Below are 25,008 nucleotides of genomic sequence, written 5' to 3' on the forward strand. Positions count from 1 at the left end.
TTTTCAGCAAACGAAAACAAAACCAAAAAGTCTGCATGAGTCATTTCCTGCCAATAGTCACTCTCTTAGATGTTTTTGGAATGTGTCATTAAGTGTCCATCTTAAGTTGAGACAGCAGACAAATCAAATCTTTAGGAAAGACCTCTATATTATTATATGCAAGTGATCCGGACGCAGACATTTTCCAACTTATGTGCATGGGTTGCCATGGAAATGGTCTACAAGTCATTAACTAAATAGCTACAGAGGTGCAGCAGCTTTGTAGGTCCCCTCCAGAAGCATTGCCTCAAGTGCCAGCGGACCATGTTTTAAATTTATCTATCCATAGTGCACTGCCAGTCACTGTGTTGATTCCAGGCAACACTTTCATCACTCTGGATTTGACTTTGCCGTTGGGTGTCACTTTCTAAGTGACATGAAAGAAGCTTTGTAATTCAATTTGAGAGTCCAGCATGTAAAGACTGAGACATCAGAAGAATTGATTCTGTACCCCATTTCTAACCATCTCTAATTGTTACACGTTTACTTTTTTTCTGTACAAAATAGCAGATTTGGGCACGCAGTCTAAAAATAGCTTTGCCATCATGCCATACTGCTGTCAGAGAGAGGAAGGAGAGAGGGTAGAGAGGCTGACTCAGTATAAATAAGGGTAGAGACATTAAGACTACAGCTAATCTCACTAAAAGGGTTTGGACAAAGTGCTGCCGCCTCTGCCGTCTCTTCCACTTCCCCATTACATCTATCCTAGAATCAATTCATTCTGCAAGTCATTTCCAAACATTCTGTGCAGATAAATACTCTGCATAAAATAGCTCTTTTATCCATTTAGAGTAATAAAAAACCCAGTGGAACTACTCCACTGCTAGATGTGTATGTGTGTGTGGCTCAAACTACAATAGCTTACAGTGTGTTTGATTAAGAAAAAGAAAAAAATACACAAAAAAACTGTCACACTGCTCCAGGGAGGAAGTAAGATTTGAGATAAGTTGTAAGGTGAGGAAAAGGTGAAAGCAGGCCAACATGTTTCTCTGTGGGTCTCGAGTTTCTGCTGTGGGCCCTACAACCAACAACACTCATAGATTTAAGCGGCCGGTGCTGCCAACCTATGTGTATTTTAATACTGATGAGCCGAGAGATGAATATTTCCATGTCTATTCATAGTAGCTATTTACAGTGTCATACAGTTACATTCACAAACACAAAAACACACGCACAGACACACCTGCTTGCCTTTCATATCGTAACACTTCAGTTCTTTAAACACTGTTCCTTCTGCCACCTTTTTTTCAGCTGCCATGTCATGCTGAATTGTAGCACAGAGGTGTTTTGTTGCCCGACAAAAGGGCCATTTCCAGCGAGGACAGCTTACATACACACACTACATGGGCTGAGATAATCACAACTAGGGCCTATGGGTGCAATACAACAAGATGCTGTGGCTTGCTCACCATCTTACTCTTTGTTGACCTTCCTAAGCCCAATAGTGTGGAAAGCTATGTGGCAGTAACACGTGAAGATGACAGCTTTCATTCTCCCTATGATCAATCATTGGTGCCATAGAGCTGCGGAGATTAATCAGTGCTGGCCTGACAATACAAGGCAGATTAACTGATGATGAAAATAATTTTCAGTTACAGCAACAATGTCTGAGTAGCAGATCACATAACAAAGATTAAGCTGTGTCAGTGTATGTCAGCTGATTTAATCAAATTAGGTCCTGGTGTGCCAGTGTAGCAACATAGAGATTATTGTAAAGCTAATTATAAAGTAGTGTTACATTAGATCAGTTTTAGCAACAACAAATGTAAGCACATAAATTGTGAGTTGAAAGCATGACAACACAAAGTAGGTGGTCCAGGAGATAACCTGAGGAATAACTTGAAAATGACTAAGGAGATCTGAGGCAAATTAGTGTCTGGTCCCAAATTATAAACAGTGCTGATGGGAGTATGCACTTCTGTGAGTGAGGTCCCCCAAACGATTGTTTTTGAAAATGATTGGTTTGTCCACAAAAAACAAAAGTACTCAACATAACTAAAGAAAGAACAATATATGAAAATCTATTTAAAAAGCTTTAAAAGCTTTTATGCAGTGTGTATTGCATGGCTTCTTCTAGTTAGAGATTCTAGCTCATCTTTGAGTTCTTCCAGTCAACTGAAAAAAACATGGTCTGCAATCAACATGACATTCTGATAACATCTTCTTTCAGTATTCTCCCTTTAACTACCCAAGCAACAGATGTAAGGATCACCGTGTCCACGCCTTCCAGGCTCTACATTTCCACTGCTCGTCCATGGTAATTAGGAACAGTGAATTTTTTAAAACACCAACTGAGTAGTTCTGCTGTTTGTGAACTGAAAAAGGGGGAAAATCAGGGATTGTTTACAGAAGACCAGAAAATGCTGATTTTCACGTAACTAAACTTGGTCTTTTTATAATAAAATGATTTTTCCACATTTCCCATAATTAGAGCGGTGACACTGCTCTTACTTTTTCCAGAACTTCTTTTGCACCAGTTTGGTAGAATTGCTCTGTCTGCATTCTCTCTATCTGTTGCATCCTCTTTCAGTGTCTCTCACCTCCTCTCTCCTCTCCTGTCTCTCAGTCTGTCTGTAGGAGTGCTGAGTAGCACTCTGCCTCATCTCATTTAGAAACAGTCCTCCCATCTCATCTAATGAGCCTTCATTTTGGCAGAAGAGGGAGAAAAGCCAGAGAGAGGAACACCATTTCTACTACTTCAGCTGACAGCAGTTCCCTCTTGAGTTCTTCTTCTAATACCCACATGGGACCATGTTAGAGGGCTGGAAAAAGGAGAAAATGGTGGAACAAATGGATATCCACTCTCACTATTAGCCTCCATTATCAGTAAGCATCATTTCATAACTAGCAACTAACAAGACTGGTGTGTATGTGCCTGTGCCCGTGTCGTAGGTCCTATTACGTGCCTCGGTTGAGCCAGGACACACAAATCAAGTGTGGACAGCTCAGAAACTAGAGAGAATTGCCCTTCTTTGTGCCCAAGCTGAAATGCGAGAGCTGCTGCTGAATAAAGGGGGTCTTATAAGGGGGTGAGGGTGCTTCTTTAGGGACTAGTCAGTCGGGCATGACAAGCCAGTGCCGCTGTAATGAGATAACAGGCCACTGGTGTGCGCCTTGATACATTCCCCCTTTCTTTTCTTTCCATACATCCCTTATCCCCTTGCTGTTTTCTTATCCATCCGTTGCTCCATTTTTAAAATAAACAGGCCATCGTGCTCAGCAGGCTGGTAAAGCCCGTGTGTGAAGAGCAGATAGAGGGATAGAGAGGAAGGGGTAAACCCAGTGGCAAGGAGATAGGGTGAAGGGGAAAGACAAGGGCACAAGAGTGTGGAAAGAGGTTGAAAATGAGCATGCTGTGTTGAGTGTGTTTCTGTGTGTGCGTTTCTGGAAATATACTCAAGTGCATGATAAGAGCATGGAAATCTTAAATTAAAGCAAGAGGTGGAGGAGTAATCAGTCTGTATACAGTGCAAGTCACTGCCTCCAGACAGGGTGGTTAAAGCCTACCACCACTCCTCACTCATCATAAAATTAGCCTTGCACCTGCCCTCCAGCCCTCCAATCTCTCCCTCCCTCCAACTCCTCCCATCCTGGACGAACAGACTTTTACAGTGTTGACAATGGCAACACTCAGGGGGAGGCTGAGTGATACTGGAAATCCCAGCTAAAAAGTGAACCCATTCATTGTGTGCTAGAAATATGACTTTCAGCTTGTCACACTACCCCCAATAAAAAATGTTTTTGCTCTCAGTGCAGATTCATTGCCATGATTTAACCCCTTGTGTTAGTACAGAAAACTAATCTTTTTCACATCTTCATGTTCATCCACTAATTCAATGGTAAAATAAACATTTTAAATCTTTCTTTTCATATCAAACTTGAATAGATTTATAGCTTTGATAGTGAACCAGTCAAAACTTAGATTTTAATCTTAACAACGTGAGCCGTTTTCCGAGCCGGGCTATCAACTCTTGCTGTCTCAAAACAGCTTATAAACCTGGGGTTTAAAATGGTCTGTCTAGCCGTAAATCTGCACTCTCCTGACTGGCATAACTCACACACTGTTACGCACGCACACACAGACACATAGAAACACACATTTATTACCTTCTGATGCCCCATGTCCCACCCTCGTTCCTTCCTCCCTACCTAACACTACCCCCGCGTTCTGCCTTTTTGCCTATTATGGCGGATTAACTTGTAATGCTTGGATGGACTTCAGTAAGTGGGGGGTACAAAGTCACACATCAGTACACACACAATCGCTGGCTGGCTGGCAGATACGGTCACAAGCCTACTGGCACAGAAACACAGAGCCTTCTGGACTACAGTGAAACACATGCAGGCATAAACGCAAGCGAACGTGCACACTCGCACAAACTAAGGGGTTTACACACAGGAAGCAGACTCCCATGCCACAACAGAGCGAAAGGTGCAGAATCCAAATCAAAGCCTCAATTAATCCCTCTGATCCCTCTGAGATAGAATAATTCAGAGTTAATTACTATTCTCCTGCATTCTGCTCTTTCTTCTGCTTGATTTCTAAATCCACTAAAGTCCATCATTCCCTCTAAGAGCCAACCGTTCAAATATGCTGTCTACTGTAGATTCTTCTTTGTCTCCTCTTTCACATTTTGTATTTGTTTTTCCCTCGCCGCTTGTCTTGTGCCTTGGCAGGCTCTTCTACACTTTAACTGGACTGAGTAAAATAAGCAAATACGGGTATGAGCCCCCACACCCTCTCAATTTCTGTATTCAGACACACAGAGAGATGCATGTAGAGGGCTTTGGCAGCAGCAAACACAGAGTCTGGCATTGGGGTTGTGCCTCTCTGGTTGGAGTATGGAACCACAGAGAGTTTAATTAGAGTGGAGAGGCACCACATGGCTCGTTGACTGGCTGGTAAGACTGGCTGAGATGCTGGGGACTGGAAAGACCCGCTAACAACCAGCACATTCAGAGATGTTAGCTATAAGGAGGAAAATATGCACACCAGCACCACAGTTGTAGATGTATACACACTATAGCTGCACTCTCATTTGTATGCAGACTGTGCTTTCAAACATTTTTTTTTGTCTCAAACTGACGCCAACACCATTCTTCCGCAGATGAATCATTAGTGTGATAAAGTGCCCTTTGAATTTACAGTTAAAAGCGTCTTACATCATCGTTCAAATTACAATGCATTATCTGTCGTTTCACGTGGTATTTTGTTGCATATGCAGTACATATTTTACGCAAGGGGATAAAACAGAATGCATTCCCACCAAGTAGTTTCTATTTCTGCACAAACACTTCAAGACAGGCAAGCAGATAAGCAGGAGACGAGGAGCACCAGGGTGACTCTCACCCATGCATGGGGAAGGCAAAGACACAAAGAAAGCTGCGCATACACACACATATTTACACACACAGTGAACATATTTCAAATTTTCACTCAACATATGGTCAGGGCAAGGACACATAGTGTAAATGGCATGCGGATCACGCATTATGTACACATATTTTAAAGCAAACTCAAAGGAGTATGAGCTCGCAAGCATGAATAAATGCCCATCTGACGAGGCAACTCCCATCTGTGTTAACCTTCCAGCATTCCTGGATAATCTGCACTATAATGGCACACCTGTCTTCTCCCATTCTCTATTACCTCAACAAAAATATGGAAGGGAGTTAAGTGTGGCAGAGGAAGGATTACACAAAACATATTTATGAGCAAAAAACTGACCCATCCTCTTATTTAATTTTTCTTTCTTACCCGCCTCCCTGTATCCATCTTGATCTCCCTTCTCTTGACATGCTTCCAAATGGAATTTAAAAATATAATGCTATTCCAAAAAAGCAGTTGTGCTCTTGCTTTTGGGGGGGGGGGGGGGGGGGGGGGGGGGGTATATGTTACCGTGGTAACAGACATGGAGGTTATTGTTATAGCTTGGCAGACATTATTGGTAAAAGTGGGAAGGACTGAAAAATTGGGAGGGGGGTGAAGGGGTTTAGGGGCAGGGGCAGGTCAGAGATTGGAATATTGCAAGCCAGGGGGTGAATAACTAAAGCAGTAGGTTGGCAGGGTATAGCTAGGTAGGTCACATTATTATTGATTGCCAGACATTATGTGGACAACATGGGGGTCCACAGAGACAGTCGAATAAATTGTGGCTTGACATCAAAGTCAAGCTGCTGACACTGAGCCTGCGGGGGACAGAAGCTACCCAGGGCTGGATTAGAGGTGGATACAGACACTGAGGCACGCACAGACACAAAAATAAACAGGCAATGAGAACACTGTCCACCAGTTAGGCCTACCTGATAAAAGGAAGGTTGCAAAGACAGAGCTTGAATATGACAGTTACAAAGTTAAACAGGAGGAAATGTCAGCCATGAATCATTTCAGTTCCTTGCACTGATTTTCTATGAAGGCGCTTCTCATAAATTTAACACTTTTCAAAACTAAGACACCAACAATGTCCAACCATTTACACGTCAAGGCTCCTCAACAGAGACTTTCAGAAGGTATTATTCCGGTCCTCATACAATTCCAATCTGTTACCCAGAACATTTTTCACACTCATTAATGCTTCATTTAATCATTATTCATAGCTTAGTGATGAAGTGATTAGAAAAGAAATTGAAGACAACAGACAAAATAATTAGGGAAATGAAGCTAAGATTTAAATATTCAACAGTAATTTTCATTTTAACTGATTTCAGAGACTCTTGTCTGGTGAGTCTGCAAGCATTACTGATAATATATCTGACAGGCGTGCAAGGTTGCCTGAAAAGATAAGCCCGTAACTGCCCAACATGACAAGGCCACGTCTGGCTCAGGCCTTTCATCGTCTGTGGGCATCAGGCCTGACTCACAGGGCGACATCTATCATTGTCTGTCAAGTGACTGAGCGCCCTGTCTAGATAGCTATCAGCTAAGCTAAGTCTGTTGATAATATCTGGAATGTGTGAAACCTGCGAGAGACAAAACAACACACGTCTCAAACTGCACAGACCTGCAGTTACCGGAGAGAGGAAGATAGAGACAACTGTGGGGCTGAGGAAGATGAATGGAATTAGAGGGTGGGGTGGGGGGGTGCAGGTGAGGGCTGCAGGGGTCGCTTGAAGAGACAGCGGTGTCAAAGAAAAACAGACTGAAACGGTGGGATGTCGTCATGGATGGAGAAAAGAGACAAAGACAAGTCTTGGAAGGATGAGGGGGGGAAAGGGTGAGAGGGGGAAAAGGTTAGACAGAGTAATATGATTGGAAAAAGCCCATTCTGCCCCCTACAAAGCTTTTGAACCATCTCACACCTGCAATTCCTTTCTATGACCCAGAGGACGCAACCGCAGATATGACCCAGTCTGTGCCACCTTCCTGTGCTAACAAAGTGCCCGTGCCCTGCTTTTCAGGAAAAGGAAAAAAAAAATACCATCAAGTCTTTTTTTTACCCTTTCAAGGGGTTGAACCGAAGGCCATGTCCTAACGTGTGGTGTTCTTGATCTCCCATGAGATCTAAGCACAGATTGGCTCATGACCCCTCGGATTATGCTTATTTTTGCACACACACATACACAGACGATAATTCATCCTGCTTTAAACTAAATAAATACAGACTTCTAAAATGTCAGTGTTTCCCTCTGACATCTTGTCAATAAAGGTTACTGACACCTTTCTCTTTTATTGCCCAGAGAGAATCAAGCCCGTGTCTGTTTGATGAGGCATGTGGAACAGACATGGCCTGTTCATAATCAGCCTTTTTATCTCGAGAAAGGACCAGTTTGGAATACATTCAAACTTTCTGTGATGGCTTGTGTGCTTTCTTTGATATTCTAATTCATTGAATTAAACAGTAAACATGCCTTGATAGTCAACTAACCAATAAAGCAAAATCCATTATCATCATTTAAAGTGTCAGGATATTATGCCTTCCTATCATTATACCATGGCAGGGGAAAATAAATAAAAAGAATGCCAAAACCACCAAAGAAAGACAGATTCCCTTTGTCCAAGCAGCTACCAGTTGGAGACAAATATATCAAGAAAAAGATTGTCCTCCTCTTATTGAAACAATTTTGCAAAATAAACTCTATCCCTCTATTGTTATGCAAACCATGTCCAATCAATATACCATATCAAAACAGACATTTATGAAGACAGACAAACACACAATGACGTCAAGATGGATTCTGACAAATACAGATTAAAAAGAAGAAAGAGACTGATTGGAGAGAAGGGAGGAAAAAGTGGCAAAACTGGCATGAAGATGCAAAGGCAACTGCCAACGGATCAAGATCAAAAGAAAAATGAAGCATGTGAAAAACAGCATGTCAGGGTGTCCTTGTACTACTGTAATTGTGTATCCTGCATATCACAAAGGCAGAGGGTGTGGGAGGGCGATTTGCTCCAAAAAGTAGAAACAACAGTTGTCATTGAATACTTATTTTCAGTGTTTGACCTTTGCATTTTTATATTCTTTTTTTTTTTTTTTCATTTTCATTCAAGACTATAATGGATGATTGTGAGCAAGTCTGTGAACACAAGAACCGAACCACTGACTGGGGGTTAGTCCAATTCTGACTCCCATAAGGAAAACTTCTGCAATGTGACCTTACGGTGAAGTCTTGCTGTGGGCGTTTACAGAAGCAGATGGTTCAGGTAGGCGTTGTAAGAGCTGCTTGTTTAAGAGAATGGAGGGAATAAAATATCTTATGGTGGGGGGGCCAAGGATGAAAGTAAGTGTGTGTGTAAATCTACAGTAGTAGGAGGAGGAAGCTTCTGAGAGTTTTTAGAGGCGAAGAAGCTTAACTATCTGAACTTCTACTCTCCTGGCACCACTTCTTCCACCTCCTCCATCTCCAAGAATCTGGTAATAATAGTGACAAATTAAAACATTAGAAGGTGGAAGGAGGGAGAGGACAGGAATATAGTGTGAGTGGGTGGCTTAGGGAAGGAGGAGCAGGAGAGAAATGGTGTGGAGGTAAATAGAGAGGAGGGGGTTAAACAGAGGGTAGTTGCCTGGAGAGCACTGTGAGAAAGATAAAGATGGAAAGAGATAAAACTGCAAACTGGCATTCTTTACATGTCTTCGCTATATTTGAGAGTGAGGGGCAAATTCTATTTAAGGAAAGCTGATACAGAGAAACAGAATAAAGAGAAAGAGGTCAAATGAAATGCATCCTGTATATTACCATACATCCGTGGCTTTACGGCGATATTCATAGCTGCCAGGCCTTGCTATTCATTACGTGAATGAGGGTAGGAGGGGGTGGGGGTGGTGAGAGAGAAGGAAATGGGACAGAAATAAAAGCAAACACGACGCTAGTGAGCTCGCTTCAATTAAATTAACTCAAAGGAGGTGGTGCTGCATTGCTGGACCTCCCATCAGCATCATAGTTCATATCATAGTCATAGTTCAAAATCACAGGCCTGTTAATAAGAGATGCTGTAATGCTGTTGCTTAGATTATGTGTAAGGTATTCTATTCACATTTCAAGTTGCCAATGTTGAGTGGTTCTCAACACGCAAGTCTGTATGTCACAAAATGTACTTTGAGAACAGTGTGCTGGTGTAAAGTTTAGGTTCGAATTAAACACATTCTGCAGTTGGGTTGGGTGCCCTGGAGCAAATTATGACATTTATGTTGGGGAAGGTAAGGCAGCGAGAGGTTTGCACAGGCGAGCAAAAGCTTGTCCAGGTGGAGTGAGAGAAAGAGCCGGAATGAGGGGGGATCTGTCAAAACCTGGAAGAGGTAAGAAGTACTGACAAAGAGTGACCTGAGTAATGCAAGAAAAAGAAGTGAGGCAAGTTGAGGGACAGGAGACGTGGAAGCTGTTTGTCATCAGCAGAGCTCCAGAATTTTCCATCACTTCAACTCTCCATCTCTGAGCAGAGATGTAGCTGCAGGGCGGAGAAGCCAACTGTGTGCCTCTGTAATGAGCTGTGAACCAGAGGTGGAGATGGCAGGAAGATGCTTAGAGGTAACACTTTAGCTGAAGTTTCAGCCACGCACAGGTGAACACAGTTGGTCTGGAAAGGCCCAATAGATCAATTCCAATGTGTTTCTAAGATTAAAGCAGCATCACATTAAACACTCACCATCCGTTTCTGTCAGAAATCACAGCCAATAGTTACTTCTTACATAAGGTTTCACAAATACATGGTGACAGTGCATGAAAAAATAATCTTCTGCTTACAGTTTGGAACTGCAGAGGTTAGTCAGTGGGTATTTAAGAATTTAACTATAATTTGGTCATTGATCGACTTGTGAGCTGCTTTTTTATGTTTCATATGTAATTGAAAGTGAATAATGATTTTTTTTAACTGTTGGCAAAATAAAAAACACTATTAGAATACATCAACAAAGGCTCTGGGAAATTGAGTTGTAGAAATCATCTTTCACTATGCAATGACTAATTAAGAAGTTGAATGACAGCTTAAAACAGTATGATAATGAACACTAGTTGTCGCCATGATGTTATTACTATCATCGTTTTTGCACAATCTTTAGGACTATGGCAAGGAATAGATTCTAATGTGACTAAGGATTGTCCTAATTCTAGTTATCTTTGAAAGAAGGGAAGATCAGAATCAGAAGCAAAATAACTTTTTTTCTGAACCCACTGACGGCTGCACATGCCTCCACCAACCAATGAGAAAGTCATTTTGAGCATGGGGATTTTTTTTATATAACAGGATTTTTGCAACTCAAACTTATTTTCCCATCCACATGTTAAAACAGCTGATAACAGAGTCTGCATCTATCTGATGATTTATTCCATTTTTCATTGTACCGACTCCAAAACCAACTACTGCACATAAACAGAAGCATCAGAGTGTACATAAGTTTTACTGGCTAATATGTTTTCTGGGCAGAGCTGTGGACCAAGCTTGGCTCATCCTGATATGGTGGCTTATTTCCAGGGTCCACAGCCAATCATTTGGATATTGTCTCATGTTTGTACTGGAAGCTTTAGTTCCCCTCTGTGAGGCAACTAACTGATAATCCACTGCGGGGGGCTCTGACCACATCATCAAGTGAGAAAACAGGGAGGCTTGAATAAAGAAACAGAAGAAAGAACGACTGGCAAAAACGTAGTAACAGCAGTAGTGATGGGAGAAACCATGTCAGAAGAGGAACCAGATTAACGTGAAAGACACAAATCAGGAAGGCAAAAGAGTGAGTGAGAATAGAGTTAAAGAGAGAAATTAAGACAGAAAGTAAGAGATTCAGACAGTGATGGAAGCAGACACATGCAGTACGATCCTGAGTCTTTGACTGTCCAGCTGTCTCTCCTTTTCAGTCGATGCCACCATTGCCCTACAAAATAAGCTAATCATGCTATGAGAGACAGGAAAAAAGATAAAAGAAAGAAAGAAGGAGTAACTGTTTGCTGAAGGACAGGAGGTCCTGTTCTGCTACTTGGATACAACAAAAAGTGAGGGAGGAGAGAACAAGTGTGTAGCCGCAGGAGAACAAGTATGCCATTGTTTGGCTGGTACCAGTGTATGAGTGTAAGAGTTAGCGTTAGCTCAGGGTTATGGCTGTGTAGTGAGCTCTGACTTTCTTTGCCCTGTTATGCCGTCGGTCGGCTGGGCTTTGATGCTCTCCTGAACCGTTACACCAACTGCCCGTAAACCCGAACCAAACAGACACTCATACACACACATGCACAAACTGGTAGGGCGACGGGGGTGTGTTTGTGGGTGAGGGGCTCCAGAAAAGGGTGTAGGCAGTGTATGGTAGATTTTCTCTTTTTTCCGCCAGCTTTACCTTGCCAACTTCCATGCCAAGGCGAACAGGCTGTAACTCCAGCAGCCTGGATAATATATCACCAGCTGGTGAGCAAGGAACGACAACTGTGGTAGCACAGTATGGCCTAATGTTAACAGGCACAGTAGCGAATAGCTAAAGGAGTTGGTGCAGCTTTTCTTTTTCTGTTGGAAAAAAATGGAAATAAAAGCTTACTATCCAAATTCCTTTCCTCAAAAATATGGTTGGAGACATCATTTTGATATAAAGACCCTGGATAATTAAGAGAGAGGGGTGAGGGAGGGGAAATACTAAAGAATTAATAATAAATTGAAGAAAAGAAAGAAAGACAAGTCTGTAAGAATGGAAGATTGGCAATAATAAATAGAAGTAGAAAAAGGAGGTTGCTCTAGCCTTGTGGGGTCCTGTCAGAACATGTGTGACTCAACTGCAAACCCACTAGTGTCCCTTCACCAGCTGGTACTCCCTTGAAGTGGGATTGGACACACACACTTATTTTTATAACTTGTGTTAAGTCTGGAGTCCAGATTATGTTGGGGTTGCAGTAATGTTCACATGCTCCGAACAGCCTTGACTACCCAAAGTGACAAGTGACCACACACACTGCAGAGTCTGGTCCCACACTCAGAGCTAACGCTCCCTTTAGCCGCACACATACTGAAGTGTTACTTTGGTTAATGTGGTATACATTCCAGAGACACATCCACATACCCACACACCTGCGGGTATGTAAATGTGCACACACACACAGCTTACACGTCAAGAAGTACCACCTTTCATCAGGCTCTCCCTTCTCATCGTACTGCCTTCCTCCACTCCCTTCTTTCTGCACCTCCTCTCTCCTTACTTTCCTTGCCTCTCCCCCTGTTTCTGTGTCTGCTATGTGTGTAATCAGCCCTGTTTTAATACCGGCATTCCAACAGCCTGCAGGAATGTCTTTACAATGTAGCATTGTTCAGGTGCAGAGAAAGAAAGACCTTACTGAAAAATACATAAAAAGGCTCTGCCGTAAGTAGTCCCAGAGATACAACATTCCGCTGAAAGTGAGGAGCTTTACGATTTGTAATAAACATGGTTGGGCTGAATACATTGACCCTAACGTATAACTTTGAATGATGAAAATGGAATTAAGAAGACATATACATCGTCAAAGATCATTGTCTTTCACACACAGAAAGTCTATATTTCCAGAAAGCACAGCATACGTTTCTATAAAACCTAAATGTGCTGCTTTATGACGGATGTGATGTAGCACTATTTCTCTCCAGCGCAAAGCAATGCCATTTAACGATTAAGTTAAGTCTCAGAAATGGTACTATTACAACGTTTTAATTACTTCGTTCCCTACATAGATGTAATTTTCAAGTTTCACTTACTAACGGTCGCACGACCTGAGTAACTTTCGAATGAGGGGATGATGGAAGGCGCTAATCCATGGATCTTTTACATAATATTGCTAGTTAAGAGACTTGTCCTTCATTACATTTGCCACAGTCAATATACTTTTCAACTTCACTCCCACTTGTGATTCAAGGGGTTGGAATGAGAGTTAATGTACATGTTTAGTTCTACATATTACAAAATACATGGTTAGACAGTTAAAAAAACTCAACAAGGTGGGGCCTTCTTGTTATTGGTTGCGATTCCTGTTATGTCACATAATCATAAACGTTATGTTACAGAAACTATAGCCTAGGGATATGTTGCAATATCTTACAATCTGCAACCATGTAATGCTTATTATTAATGTAATGTAATGCTAGAATTTGAAGATCATTGTCCCTGTTTGTCTCACTAACTCAGCATTTGGCCGGTTAAAATACTTGATCAGAAAAAGGACATCTCTAAATGTCAACAGTTTTTCCAGCATTTTGATATTTTATGGACCAAACAAATGACAGACATGCAGATTACCTGATTACACATGTAATTGTTTCTTTTACTTAATATATGTAATTTCCAGCATTAGAATTCAAATGTATTATTGTGAAAGTGACTGATCATATAAGTGACTTGGAAAAATATCTTAATTTATATAATGGTATTGATTCCCAACCCATAACTAAAAGTGAAAGATAATGAAAAGCACTGACATACTCCCATCCTCCAACAACCCCCCCTCTGTCTATGCCCCTTTGTCAGGCCTTATTATTGAACATGTGTCCTCTCTGCCCCTGCCATTAACCGACCCCACCCTCATACACTGCTTTCACTGCACAGGCACACACATACACACAATATGCAGCGCACACGCCGGGATTGCTAATTGACATGAAGAGTTGGTGCATCTTTCATCATTCTCTGCAGAGACAAATCTCAAAGTGTGTGTGTGTGTGGCTGATGTGAGTGCGGAACTGGATCAAAGGGGGTCCTATGAGCTGCCCGCTGCCTCTCTCAGGACTCCATAAGGCAGCCAGGAAAGACCAAATACCTTTCTCATCATTTACAAAGCACTAGAAGATACATTCAGCTGGCTTGTAATTGAAAATCATTCAGTAAGAATACTTGCTCGGTAAATTCAGTCTTAATGCAGCAACATGCTTGCTGGGGTAGACAGCAAGATGCTCTCAAGCCAGACGCTGCGGTTATAATTACTTTAGCCCCTAATAACAAGAGTCTAATTCAGTAAGGCACACTGTAAATTTAACATTATCCGTACAATAACTATCCATCACATTTGTTGTTCTGCAGATTGCACAGATGTGTAATCGGGAATCATTTAGTTTGATGGATACATAACCCAATTGAATACTATTGATTTTTAATTAAACATTCATATGGGCCCAGAGCAAGCGGGCACTTTTTTTCCGCTAAATTTAATACAAAATGATACTGTATAACAAAACATGACTCTCCATGTATTACAGGAATATGGACACAAGTGGTGGAATCAACAGGAAGTTAATGTAGCTTCTGAAGTGCCAATGAATACAAGTCTTCTGCCATAGCGTTGAGTCCAGTTGAATGTACATATACCTGCAGGAGACATCTGACTCCAACAACATTTTCTAGGTATGCTGGTCTGACTTGTAAAATTAGATTTAGTATGACTTCAGTCAGAATAACATGTTTACATGTATTTTAAGTCCTCTTTTTGTCTCACTAACAAAATAATCTAATTATTTTCAAACATGATATGAAAGCGCTGAGAGATATGAGTAATAATTTACATTTTTGCGGACATAAAGCGGCTTGTGGAGACTGAAAAGCACATTTCACAGGAAAGCCTGACAGAAAAAAAGAGAGAGACTGACAGTAAAGTTAAAAACAGGATGTGACTTGGGGAGAACATTGACAAACTTCACCCCTCTACTCATTTCTGTGAAAGTCAAGTTCACACAAGCAAAGAGAAGCAAAGCAAACTCAAATTCCATTGCTGTAGCTTCAGTGGGGCTCTAGCAGGTAAAACTTTCATAAAACAAAGGTGAGTTATGTCCTCAGGCCCTGAAAACTGAGACTGGATCTGCTCACTGATGATACTCTGGTCTTGCTCTCGTGTGACTCGGGGGACTTCCTCCTATATACAGAAATGAAGTCACAAAAAACAGCCCACATTCACATCAAAACACTCATACATAGGTGCTGTAACGCAAACATCACCTCTGAACCCGACATACAAACACTACAGCATTGCTCCTGTCCTCTCCCCCTTCTCTTCCTTCCAAGTGAAGAGGATTAATGCTCCAGCACCTGTCTCCCAGGTCCCCCTGGCCCAGTTAAAGTAATAAGATCTCATTGTCACACAGTGACCAGCTTCACAGGGAGGTTAACACCGCTGCTTAACCATTAACTAGATTAAAGTCGGGGGTGGGGAGGAGAAAGAGTAATGTCTACGTTTTAAATCCTCTTTGGTATATTTTGAGTAAATTTGCTCACATACACGTGTACACATGTAAATACAGAAGACTCTGTAGCCCAGTGAACTTTAAGTCACTCTGATCTCCTGCTTGTCATTATGCTACATAGATAAGAGAGGAAAAAAATCCCTTGAGGCCCCGCTGTCATAATTTTGAAACCCCTCCTCAGGAAGCAACAATTACTGGGTCAGAGTTGCATTATCTGTCCACAGTCATAAAATTGTGCCTCAGTTGCAGGGAAAGTGTACCAATCTTAGACAGCAGTTTTGCAGAAGCATTTAATGAAAATTCTAATAATTTAGCAACGGTAGGGTAAATTAGGGCTGTATTTACAACATGAATCATACAGTTTTCCTTCTCACACAAGTCTAAACCATTGGTGTGGAAAGACACAAGGTGGTTTTTCTTCTGAAGAAAAAGGGGGTGATGGGGCTTCTTTGGAGGGGTGTATTCAACAACTGCTGCGGCAGCAACTGTTGGTGCCTGAAAGGCAACAGCTTGTGGGTCTCCCAGAGGACCCTCTGCCAGCCAACAGTCAGATGGTGGGTTTAGGGTTGGAGGGGCACAGAGGTTAGGATTTCTTCTCTGCTGCCAAGAAAATGATCTCCTTGGCTACAGATCCAGGATCCTCCATGACATTCCCCATTCTTAATTGGTATTCCTCAATCCTGACACTATCCGCCTGTCTGATCTTTACAGCTTTGTGAATTTTCAATTTTGTACAGCCCTGCAGTCATAAAGTCTATGACTGCCTTTATAACTATTGTAAATTTTATTCCCAATTACGTGCTCTATGATTGATCAAAGCAACTGGGCATGACACAGATGTAGTATCATTTTCTGCCACCTATTTTGCTTCTCCATTTCATGATGAAAATGTCTGCCTGAAATGGTTAAAGGAGCTCCAGCAAATTCTGCCTTACATTGTTTATTCCGAGGCATACAGGTTCTTACCCGCATCTTACTACAGCACTCTCCTGCTAAATGGACTGGCAGCACTTAACCTTGTCTGCTGAAAAAGCTTTGTGAATTTCCAATTTTGTACAACCCAGAACAGCATCCCCCGCCTCCACCCCAATTTACCACCGCATACACAGTTGTAGAGACAAGGACACACATACAGAGACATTGAGCCTCTTTTCAAGGCTACATTTGAAATCACACATCAGCATCAACGTCCCCCCCAGAGACGAGTACAACAAGACTACAAAGTAGCAGCACAATGGTCGACTCTAATAATCTCTCATCCCACTCATTGATGTCTGTTTGTTTTCTTCCTCCCTGCTTCCTTCCTTCCCAAAGAAACAGACCACACCTAAACAACTACTCACATTACTTTTTCATATCTATCAAAATATTTTCTATTGAAAAACCAACTGTGGCAGAGATAGTGCATCACTAGCCCCTTTCACACTGCGACCCGCTATCTTAGCGGGTTCAAATTGCACCTTCGACCCGCGTCGAGCAATGTGAACGCTTGGCGTGTTGGTGACCCGTGTCGCCTGAAGCCGAGTTCAGGGGGAGTTGCCTAGTGGCAGAGCGTCACACGAAACACATAAAATGCTGGGCGTGTACAATGACGTAGGCACAAGCCATGCGTCGGAGGTAGGGTGAAATACACCTGTCTGCATCAAATTTTTCAAACAAACGATGGCGGGACACCTTGAGAACTCATTTTTGCAATGCAGTTCATGGAGATGTTACTTTACGGTGCGTCTTGCTGCGTGGGAAACCGCGCTCTCCCATCTTTCTCGCCAGCCCTTCCAGCAGAGGTCCATCTTTCACCGTCCCCGAAATGTGGCGGAAAATAACGTCCTCTGTTCGGGGGCTGAGGAGCTCGCGGACCTCCTTGTCTCCCCAGTTGGCCATATTAAAAAATGTCTCCAACTTGATGTAGGCTAAAACAGAGTAAAACTTGTCCTCACCTGTCGCTGTTGTTCTGAATCAGCTGTACATTCTGTCTTTTAAACTCCTCACGTCACGCCCACGTCCGACCCGCGTCGATTGCGTTCACATCAAACTCGGCTCGGCAAAAAGACTAGGGTCCGACGCGGGTCGAAAGGCGAGTCGAGTTGACGCGGCAGCCCGGGTCGGCAGTGTGAACACAACAGCGGACACGCTAAATTCGCGAATTAAACGCGGGTTATTCGGCAGTGTGAAAGGGGCTACGGATGAATGCATGTGCTGGGAAATGAGAGACAAGGGGGAGTGGTTGATGATGGTCAGTTTTATTTCAAAATCATTAATAGTGGCCATAAATCCATTGTGAAAGGGCTCTGGGGTGGGGTGTAAAAGCAAACAGAGCCCTCTCCCACTAAAACACAGCAGGTTATCTTCCTGATGCTATGCGTGGTCATTAGCTGATAGCGGCACATAAAAACACAGTGGTTGGCACAGGCAAAGGCAACGTGTTAAATCACAGCAAGCTAACACACACAGAAACAACTGGAAATAAATGGAGTGAAGTTCATTTGTCCTCATAAAGGAAAAAACTGCACAGACATATGGAGAGAGAGAGAGAGAGGCAGACAGATTAAGATAATCAGAAGAGGAAAGAGATATAGGATGAGAAGGAGAGTGATGGGAACATAGACAAAGCTATTCCGGAGAAATACACCTTTTTGTTTAAGTATGAGAACCTGTGGAGCTTTGTGTGCTTTGTGTGTAATCACAGCTTTGGCTGCAGCTCTTTTGGCTGTATGAGATCGAGTAAAAAAAAGAGGATAAACTTTTCCATCTGCACTGTGAACCACATCATTCTTACTAACTGACTTCACCAGGATTAACCTACGAACACACAGTGAACCATGTGCTGATGCCCACTTGTTTATGAGGGCTCCATGCCAGCTTACTAGCCAACCACACTGCTGCAATGGTTTATTGTGTCATTCGTAGCAAAAAAATGAATCATTAGCGTGCATGTTGTATGGACTTAAGAGCACAAGTGAACCTAAACGTGGCCTTTATTGACTGGATTGAGTTGGTGCCCAGTAATTTTTCAGTGAGTCAAACTCAATAAACCCACAAGAATACAACCTGGATTAAAACAGACTCCAGCTTTTCACCTATAATACTGCTTCTAAATGGCAAGATGAAAAGCACATTGTTGTTGCTTGTTTGTTCAAGGATTACTGGCATTGAATTGTGCTCAGGAGAAGATTTACACTAAAAGAGCCCTTTTCCATGGAATTTGAGGTGATGACAAACAAAAACACACATTACAGGACAAGCACCAACTTGTCCAGAGGAATGCCACTTATTCCAACTCAGTGATTTACCCAGTCACTATAACAAATTTTCACAAACACAAGAATTACGGCCTCTTCATTTCAAATTCCACTCCCCTACAGAAGTAAATGACATGGGGGACAAACATGTTCTTGAATTCTCAAAGCAGCCCGTCACTCAGTATCCAGCAATGAGTTTTCCAGTGTTGCATAACACCAGGATCTAGTATAGTACACATTATACATCCATCTAAGTGGTAATTTGGGGTTGCGTGACTGCACACTTATTTGTTAAGAAATGTATGCTATCTACCCATACCTACCTGTGTTCTTGCATTCATATGTTCAAGAATGTGAGCTTGTGGCTTCACAGAATCAAGACTAAAAGCGCCCCAGGACAGCTGTAAAAGAGTTTCTCCGGATTTCACCACCTCATGGCTAAATGGCTCTTTTTCTGGCCTAATACCATAATAATTACACATGGCTGCAGGGGGTGCACTTCTTATGCCACACTGGCGGGGAGGGGGGGCAGAAATTAAAAGTGAGGAAATGACTGTGGGAATTAAAGCAATGTTAGACAAAGGCTGATGCTAGATGTTTGAGGCTAACACCTTGAACTCAACTGATGCTTGTCAAACTGATTCTTTCCACTTGTCTCACGAGTCTCTACAGTTTAGCTCACACTCATCTGACCAACTGACTCTCCTTTTGTCTCTTTACTTTAATGTCCCTTTGTTCTCTTTATCCCCTAAATGAGCCAAAAATCAAAGTTAAAAGAACGCCGGGATTATATTCTGAGCTTGTTTCCACTGTTGATTCACAAGGAAAAGAGCAGTGACATCTACACTGAGGAGAGCAAGAGTCAATAAATAAAAAACAACTGTATGCTCCTCTAGTCTACACCTTCCAAATGCACTGGAGCTGAATAACTCAAAATCTGCTTTTTTTTTAAAAAAAAAAGTACAAATAGAATATAAAAAAATCCGCTGGGGCAATGCTGGTTTGCTTTGATATTAAGCCACGGAAATATTAAAATGACAAGAGACAAGTCTTTAACGGCCAGCAGTGGGTGCTGTCATAATGAAGCAGGGTTATGTGTCACGGTGTGCTACTCGTACAAACTACTGATCGTGCCATTTTTTATGGCAGCACAGTCCCAGACACCCTTAAGAAACAACACGCATCAGGGTGATCTGTGTCAAGTGACACTACTTAGTTCACGTCTATGCACAATGCTGACATAGTTAGAAGTTGTAAGTGTGTGACCAGTAACTTTAAGAATGTAGGTCTGTGTGACACAATCCCACCGAGAGCCATGGGGAGCTGCTATTATTAGACAAAACTATGCTTGAGAAAGACAAAAAAAATAAAAAGATTAGAAAAGAAGGGAACATAAGGCAACTTTTTTTTTCTTTGAGGCACTTCAGAGCAACATATCCAGGGCGTGGAATGGTGGGGGTTGGGATGGGGAGTGGTAGAGGGCTCAGCACCTGGAACCAAGTCTTTAAATCAATGCACTGCAGCTGTGTGATGTACGATACACTACACAAGATGTCATCAATTACAAGACTCTATTTTGAGCTACCAGTTAAAAGGCTCCATAAAGGGAAGACAAATAACGAAAAACACAACAACTGTCCCAGAGCATGAAACTGCACAGAATGTTGAGTAAATGAAGGAATGGTGGAACAAGAAATGAGGGGAAAAATAGTCAAACTTCAAGTCTGATTTTGATCCGAAGGAAATCTATGATGCAATTCGATTAAAAAAGAAGGGATACCAACCAAGTGGTTTGATATATGTCGTGATGAAGGTGGTATAGTGAGGAAGGGAATAAGTGCAGAGAAAGAGGGGAGTCAGGAGCACCCAAACCCCACCCATTACCGCATCCTGCTGCCAAAGCATTCTGACAAACTTGATTTTGAGAGACACAATCAGAAATACTGAAATACAGAAAGACTGCCTACAACTTTAATTAAAGTAGCATGCTAATATTAGAACCAAACATTGGACAAATTCACACAAATACACTTCATCTAATGAAAACATAATCACACTGACAGCTTGATAAATCCAAATGAACCATGGGAGGTAAAACATCAGGCACTGGGCTCAATGATAAACATGGAGAGTGCCACAAAACTCCTCAAATTGTATGTTTTCTGATAGCTTGTGGTAAACTTTTCTTAAACAGATATCATATAAGGTAAAAGACTAGCTGAACTTAAATTGGCTCAGACTTTTTGGCAGAACCCAGGGGGTGCTGATGGTGAGGCGCACTGCCAACACAGGAGGCATAAATCCCGCAGATCAGACATCAAAGCGCTGGAAACTGCACCACAGCAGCCAAACTCAACGGCACGAATAAGACGAGCAGCACGGTCTGCACAATAGAAGCTTCTAAGATTTCTCACTCCCCAGGAAGAGATTCAGTGGGGCGATTCGAGGACTCTGGAAGATTTTCTTTTGGGTATTGAGCTACTTTATCAGTCCATAAACACAAATTACTTTTAATTATGGAGCTGGGGCGTAATATCTCTTCATTTAACTCAGTCTCTATCGTGATTTTTTTTGGCTCTACCTCTCTGTATTGGCTGTGTCCAGCGGAAAGTGGGTTACTGCAGTCCTGCGTGCTAAGAAGCGCAGTCAAGTGCGGAACTGAGACTGCCCGCACAGAAAGCCACCGTTACTGCTTCAACTATCCCGTCAGTGGACGCACACTGCAGAGAAATGTTCCCCGCTTCTTATTCAAAGAATGATAGATAGATAACACGCTGTCTTTAGGATAAATCCATTATTCCACCTGCTGTCGCTTTTTTTTTCAGTCAAATGTGCAAAGCCTAACATGTTCCTCAATTTCAAATATCTAACAAACGAACCTTACTATGTTGTGTTTGATTAATAGGCTCGAACTTACAAAGGCGCGACAGCGACATGAACAGACAGGTTTGTGGTGTGCGGTACAGGAGCCGTGAAACTCGGGGAGTCAGCGAAGGAGGAAAGTGAAAATTCACAGCCCCGATGCATGAAAACCCCACCAGCACCGCGTCAAGAGTGAAATAAAGTTAGGAGGGTGATAAGAAAAAATGCAGCGGAAAGTATTAAAGAGACTCACCTTGAAATGCCCAGAGGAGCAAGGTGCACAAGAGCGACGTGCGTCCCAATGTTGTCCCGTCCATGGCCGCTTCTTAAACTTTTTCAATGAAAAGTATTCACTTTGTTTTCAGGTTGTAAAGTGTGGAAATGTGGCACAGCAGCAGGTTTTTCTTCTCTTTCTATGGCCCAAAAGCTTTCTCGAGCTCACTCCCTCTCTCCTGCAAAATGAGCGCGTCTCTCTCTCTTTCTCACACACACCCGTACACTCGGAAATCTGATGCTGGTGGCAGTCTACTTGGTTGATATATTTGCACAAAAGGTGACCCCCCTCTCCTCCCAACACAACACCCTCCCCTATCTCCCTCCCCCTCCTTGTCTCTCCACCTCAGTTGCAGTGAAAAGACCTGCTTGACTAATGCTGCTGAGGCCCGCGGTATTTCTTTGAAAGGTAGTTAAAAGTGATTTTATCATGAGGCTCACTGACTCATAGCAAACCAAAAAAAATACCCTTATACATAAGTTACGTTCTAAAAGGAAGACGTGTATACAACAGAAGTGAGTTACTTCAAATAGCTACAATCTTCCTAAAATGATTATATCCTCGAAACAAAAGTTGTTGCTCCCACAGTTACTGATATCACAAGTTAGAAAACGTATGGTCTTAAGGCAAATCGTATTGCCCATGTGATTTCCAGTTATCCTAATTCCATGAAGGTCGTTATAGAACGGCACGTGAACACCAAAACCCTCTCATTCAATGGGCTGTGACATCCTGTATGTCTATCTAGGGGGCTGCACGTGGAAAATAATTCCCAGAGGAAATGAAAAATCTGAGACTTCACAAAATAGAAAGGGACAGAGGAACATCTGGAGCCAACTAAAAATATGTGGAAAAATAATTGCAGCATTAATCAGGAGATATAAAAAGCACAAAATATTCACCACCAAGAGCTATAGTGGCCATCCCTCTAAAATGACAATTCAGACAGTACTAGCTCTGAAAAAAGAGGCAAGCATATCAGATGTGCCACAGGGGTTATCAACTGGAATTGGAGTTTTTATGAGAGCTCAGGCAGGGGGAATGACCAACCTCTATGGATGGCGTTCAAGGAGAAAAATTCTTGTTTGCTGTTTGGCACGATGCCACATGATTAAACTGAGCAAATTAACATGAGGGAAGCTTGATGAAAATTGGGTGCAATTTTTTTTTCTTTGACAAAGGAGACCAAGATTATTTCTCTGCTCAGATGGGCTCCAACAAGTTTGCAGTGAACCTGGCCAGGGCTGCCATAGTTAATGCGTAACCCTGACAGTCAAGCATTGAAGGGGCAGTGACATGATATGGCGCTTCATGAGTGCGAAATGTGTTGCAGGAGGAGATGTATGGATGCCACCATGAGTGCCAGTGGTTATACTAAAGAACTTGCTGACTAAATGACTCCCAGTCTGTGGTAGCTTAGCAGGAATATTCTAGCATTATAACAATCTTGTTCTGAAGAAGGGAAAAAAAAGCTAAAACTGAGAAGCAGCAAGGACGAGTTGAAAAACATTAACTCTGAAGAATGATGGAGCGTCACTCCAGAAATGTGTTTGCAGCTTGCATCTTCTATACTGAAGATGGGTGAATTTATTATCAAAAACATACCGAGTATAAAAAAATGTGGGGCATATACTTCTAACATATACAAAATGTTAGGTTTTAATTTCTCACTGACACAAACACTGGGCTGCTTAACTAGGAAGTATAGTTATCAATATAAGTTGGCAACATTTTCTATCCATCTATTTTCTATACCCGTTTAATCCAACTCAGGGTTGCGAAGGGGCTGGAGCAAGAGGCAGAGTAAACCCTGGACAGGTCACCAGTCCATCACAGGACACACGGAGACAAACAAGACAAACCACCATCCACGCTCACATTCACTCCTAGGGTCAATTTAGAGTCACCAAATAAACTGACATGCATGTTTTTGGGTAGTGGGAGGAACCCAGAGTATCAGGAGAGAACCAATGCATTCACAGAAAGAACATACAAACTTCACACAGAAAGGCTGAGCAATAAAATCTGAAAAATATGACCTTAATAAGATTACTGTGGGCAATTAACTATTGATTAAGTTGGAAATTGAAATAAAACACCATTTTTTATACGTACACTTGGGAAATTATCTCCTTCTTTTATAGATTGGTAGATTAATCTGTTGGGGTACTAATGAGAATTCTTTCTGCTGGTCTGGTCACACTCAAAAACCCACTGGTCTGGGAAAATATTCAGATTTCTTTGACCACTTTGTTCTATAGACAAATATCCTACCCTGAATTAGATCATAATATAGACCATGTCCGACTTACATGCTTCTCAAATAATGATTTTAATTTTCAAAGCAACTGGAGGCCTGTTCTTGGTAGTGGGCTAAGCTGTCTGTCATTGACAGACATACCATTCATTCCTAGACATGTAATCCTTTCAGAATCTGTTTGGGTTTTTACACAATAAGGCACAGTCTATTTAGGTATTTACAGCTTAGGTATACAAATATCCACAAGGTGTAAGTAGCCTGTTCCCCTTATTCACTACACTGTAATCCACGTCTTTGTGCTCGGAGCAGGTATAGTTTGACCAGTGAAGTCAAATCATTTCAAATCTTTTTAGCTTTAGGCTTTAGATTAGACAACATAAACCACAATTAGTCATCTATCAGCAGGCCTAATGGTGCTGATGTCCACTTAATTTGAACAACATAAACATCTGTCTTCTTGGTATTTGTTTCTAATTTCTTTCTTTCTCGCAGTAAACAATCAGCACATCCTTCAAAGAATAGTAGACCCTTGCGGAGCAGTTGCATTCAAAGACATACATTCCAAACATAGTTGGTCTACAACAGCTGGTTAATATTTTCTCAGCCTTGTTTGAAGAGGAGAAGCGATACCTGCAACCTGCTCTGCACTACCATACACTCAGAGCAGTCACGTCTTTGGATGGGATCTGATAGTTGAGCTCCCAGGAATGCACACACAGCTGCTCTCCAC

The 25,008-nt window shown here is 42.0% G+C and overlaps 1 protein-coding gene across 3 annotated transcripts in view; it reads right to left on the reverse strand.

The window, feature by feature from the left end:
* Positions 1-22,272, reverse strand: part of bcam (basal cell adhesion molecule (Lutheran blood group)) — a 51,497-nt gene extending 29,225 nt beyond the window's left edge. For all 3 annotated transcript variants that reach the window (XM_075465964.1, XM_075465963.1, XM_075465962.1), the window contains exon 1: positions 21,998-22,272. In XM_075465964.1, the coding sequence (XP_075322079.1) occupies positions 21,998-22,061 (64 nt within the window). In that variant the 5' untranslated portion in view covers positions 22,062-22,272. The remainder of the gene's footprint in view (positions 1-21,997) is intronic.
* Positions 22,273-25,008: the final 2,736 nt, after the last annotated feature.

The sequence above is a fragment of the Odontesthes bonariensis genome, chromosome 5 (assembly GCF_027942865.1).
Source record: "Odontesthes bonariensis isolate fOdoBon6 chromosome 5, fOdoBon6.hap1, whole genome shotgun sequence".
NCBI classification, from domain to species: Eukaryota; Metazoa; Chordata; class Actinopteri; order Atheriniformes; family Atherinopsidae; genus Odontesthes; species Odontesthes bonariensis.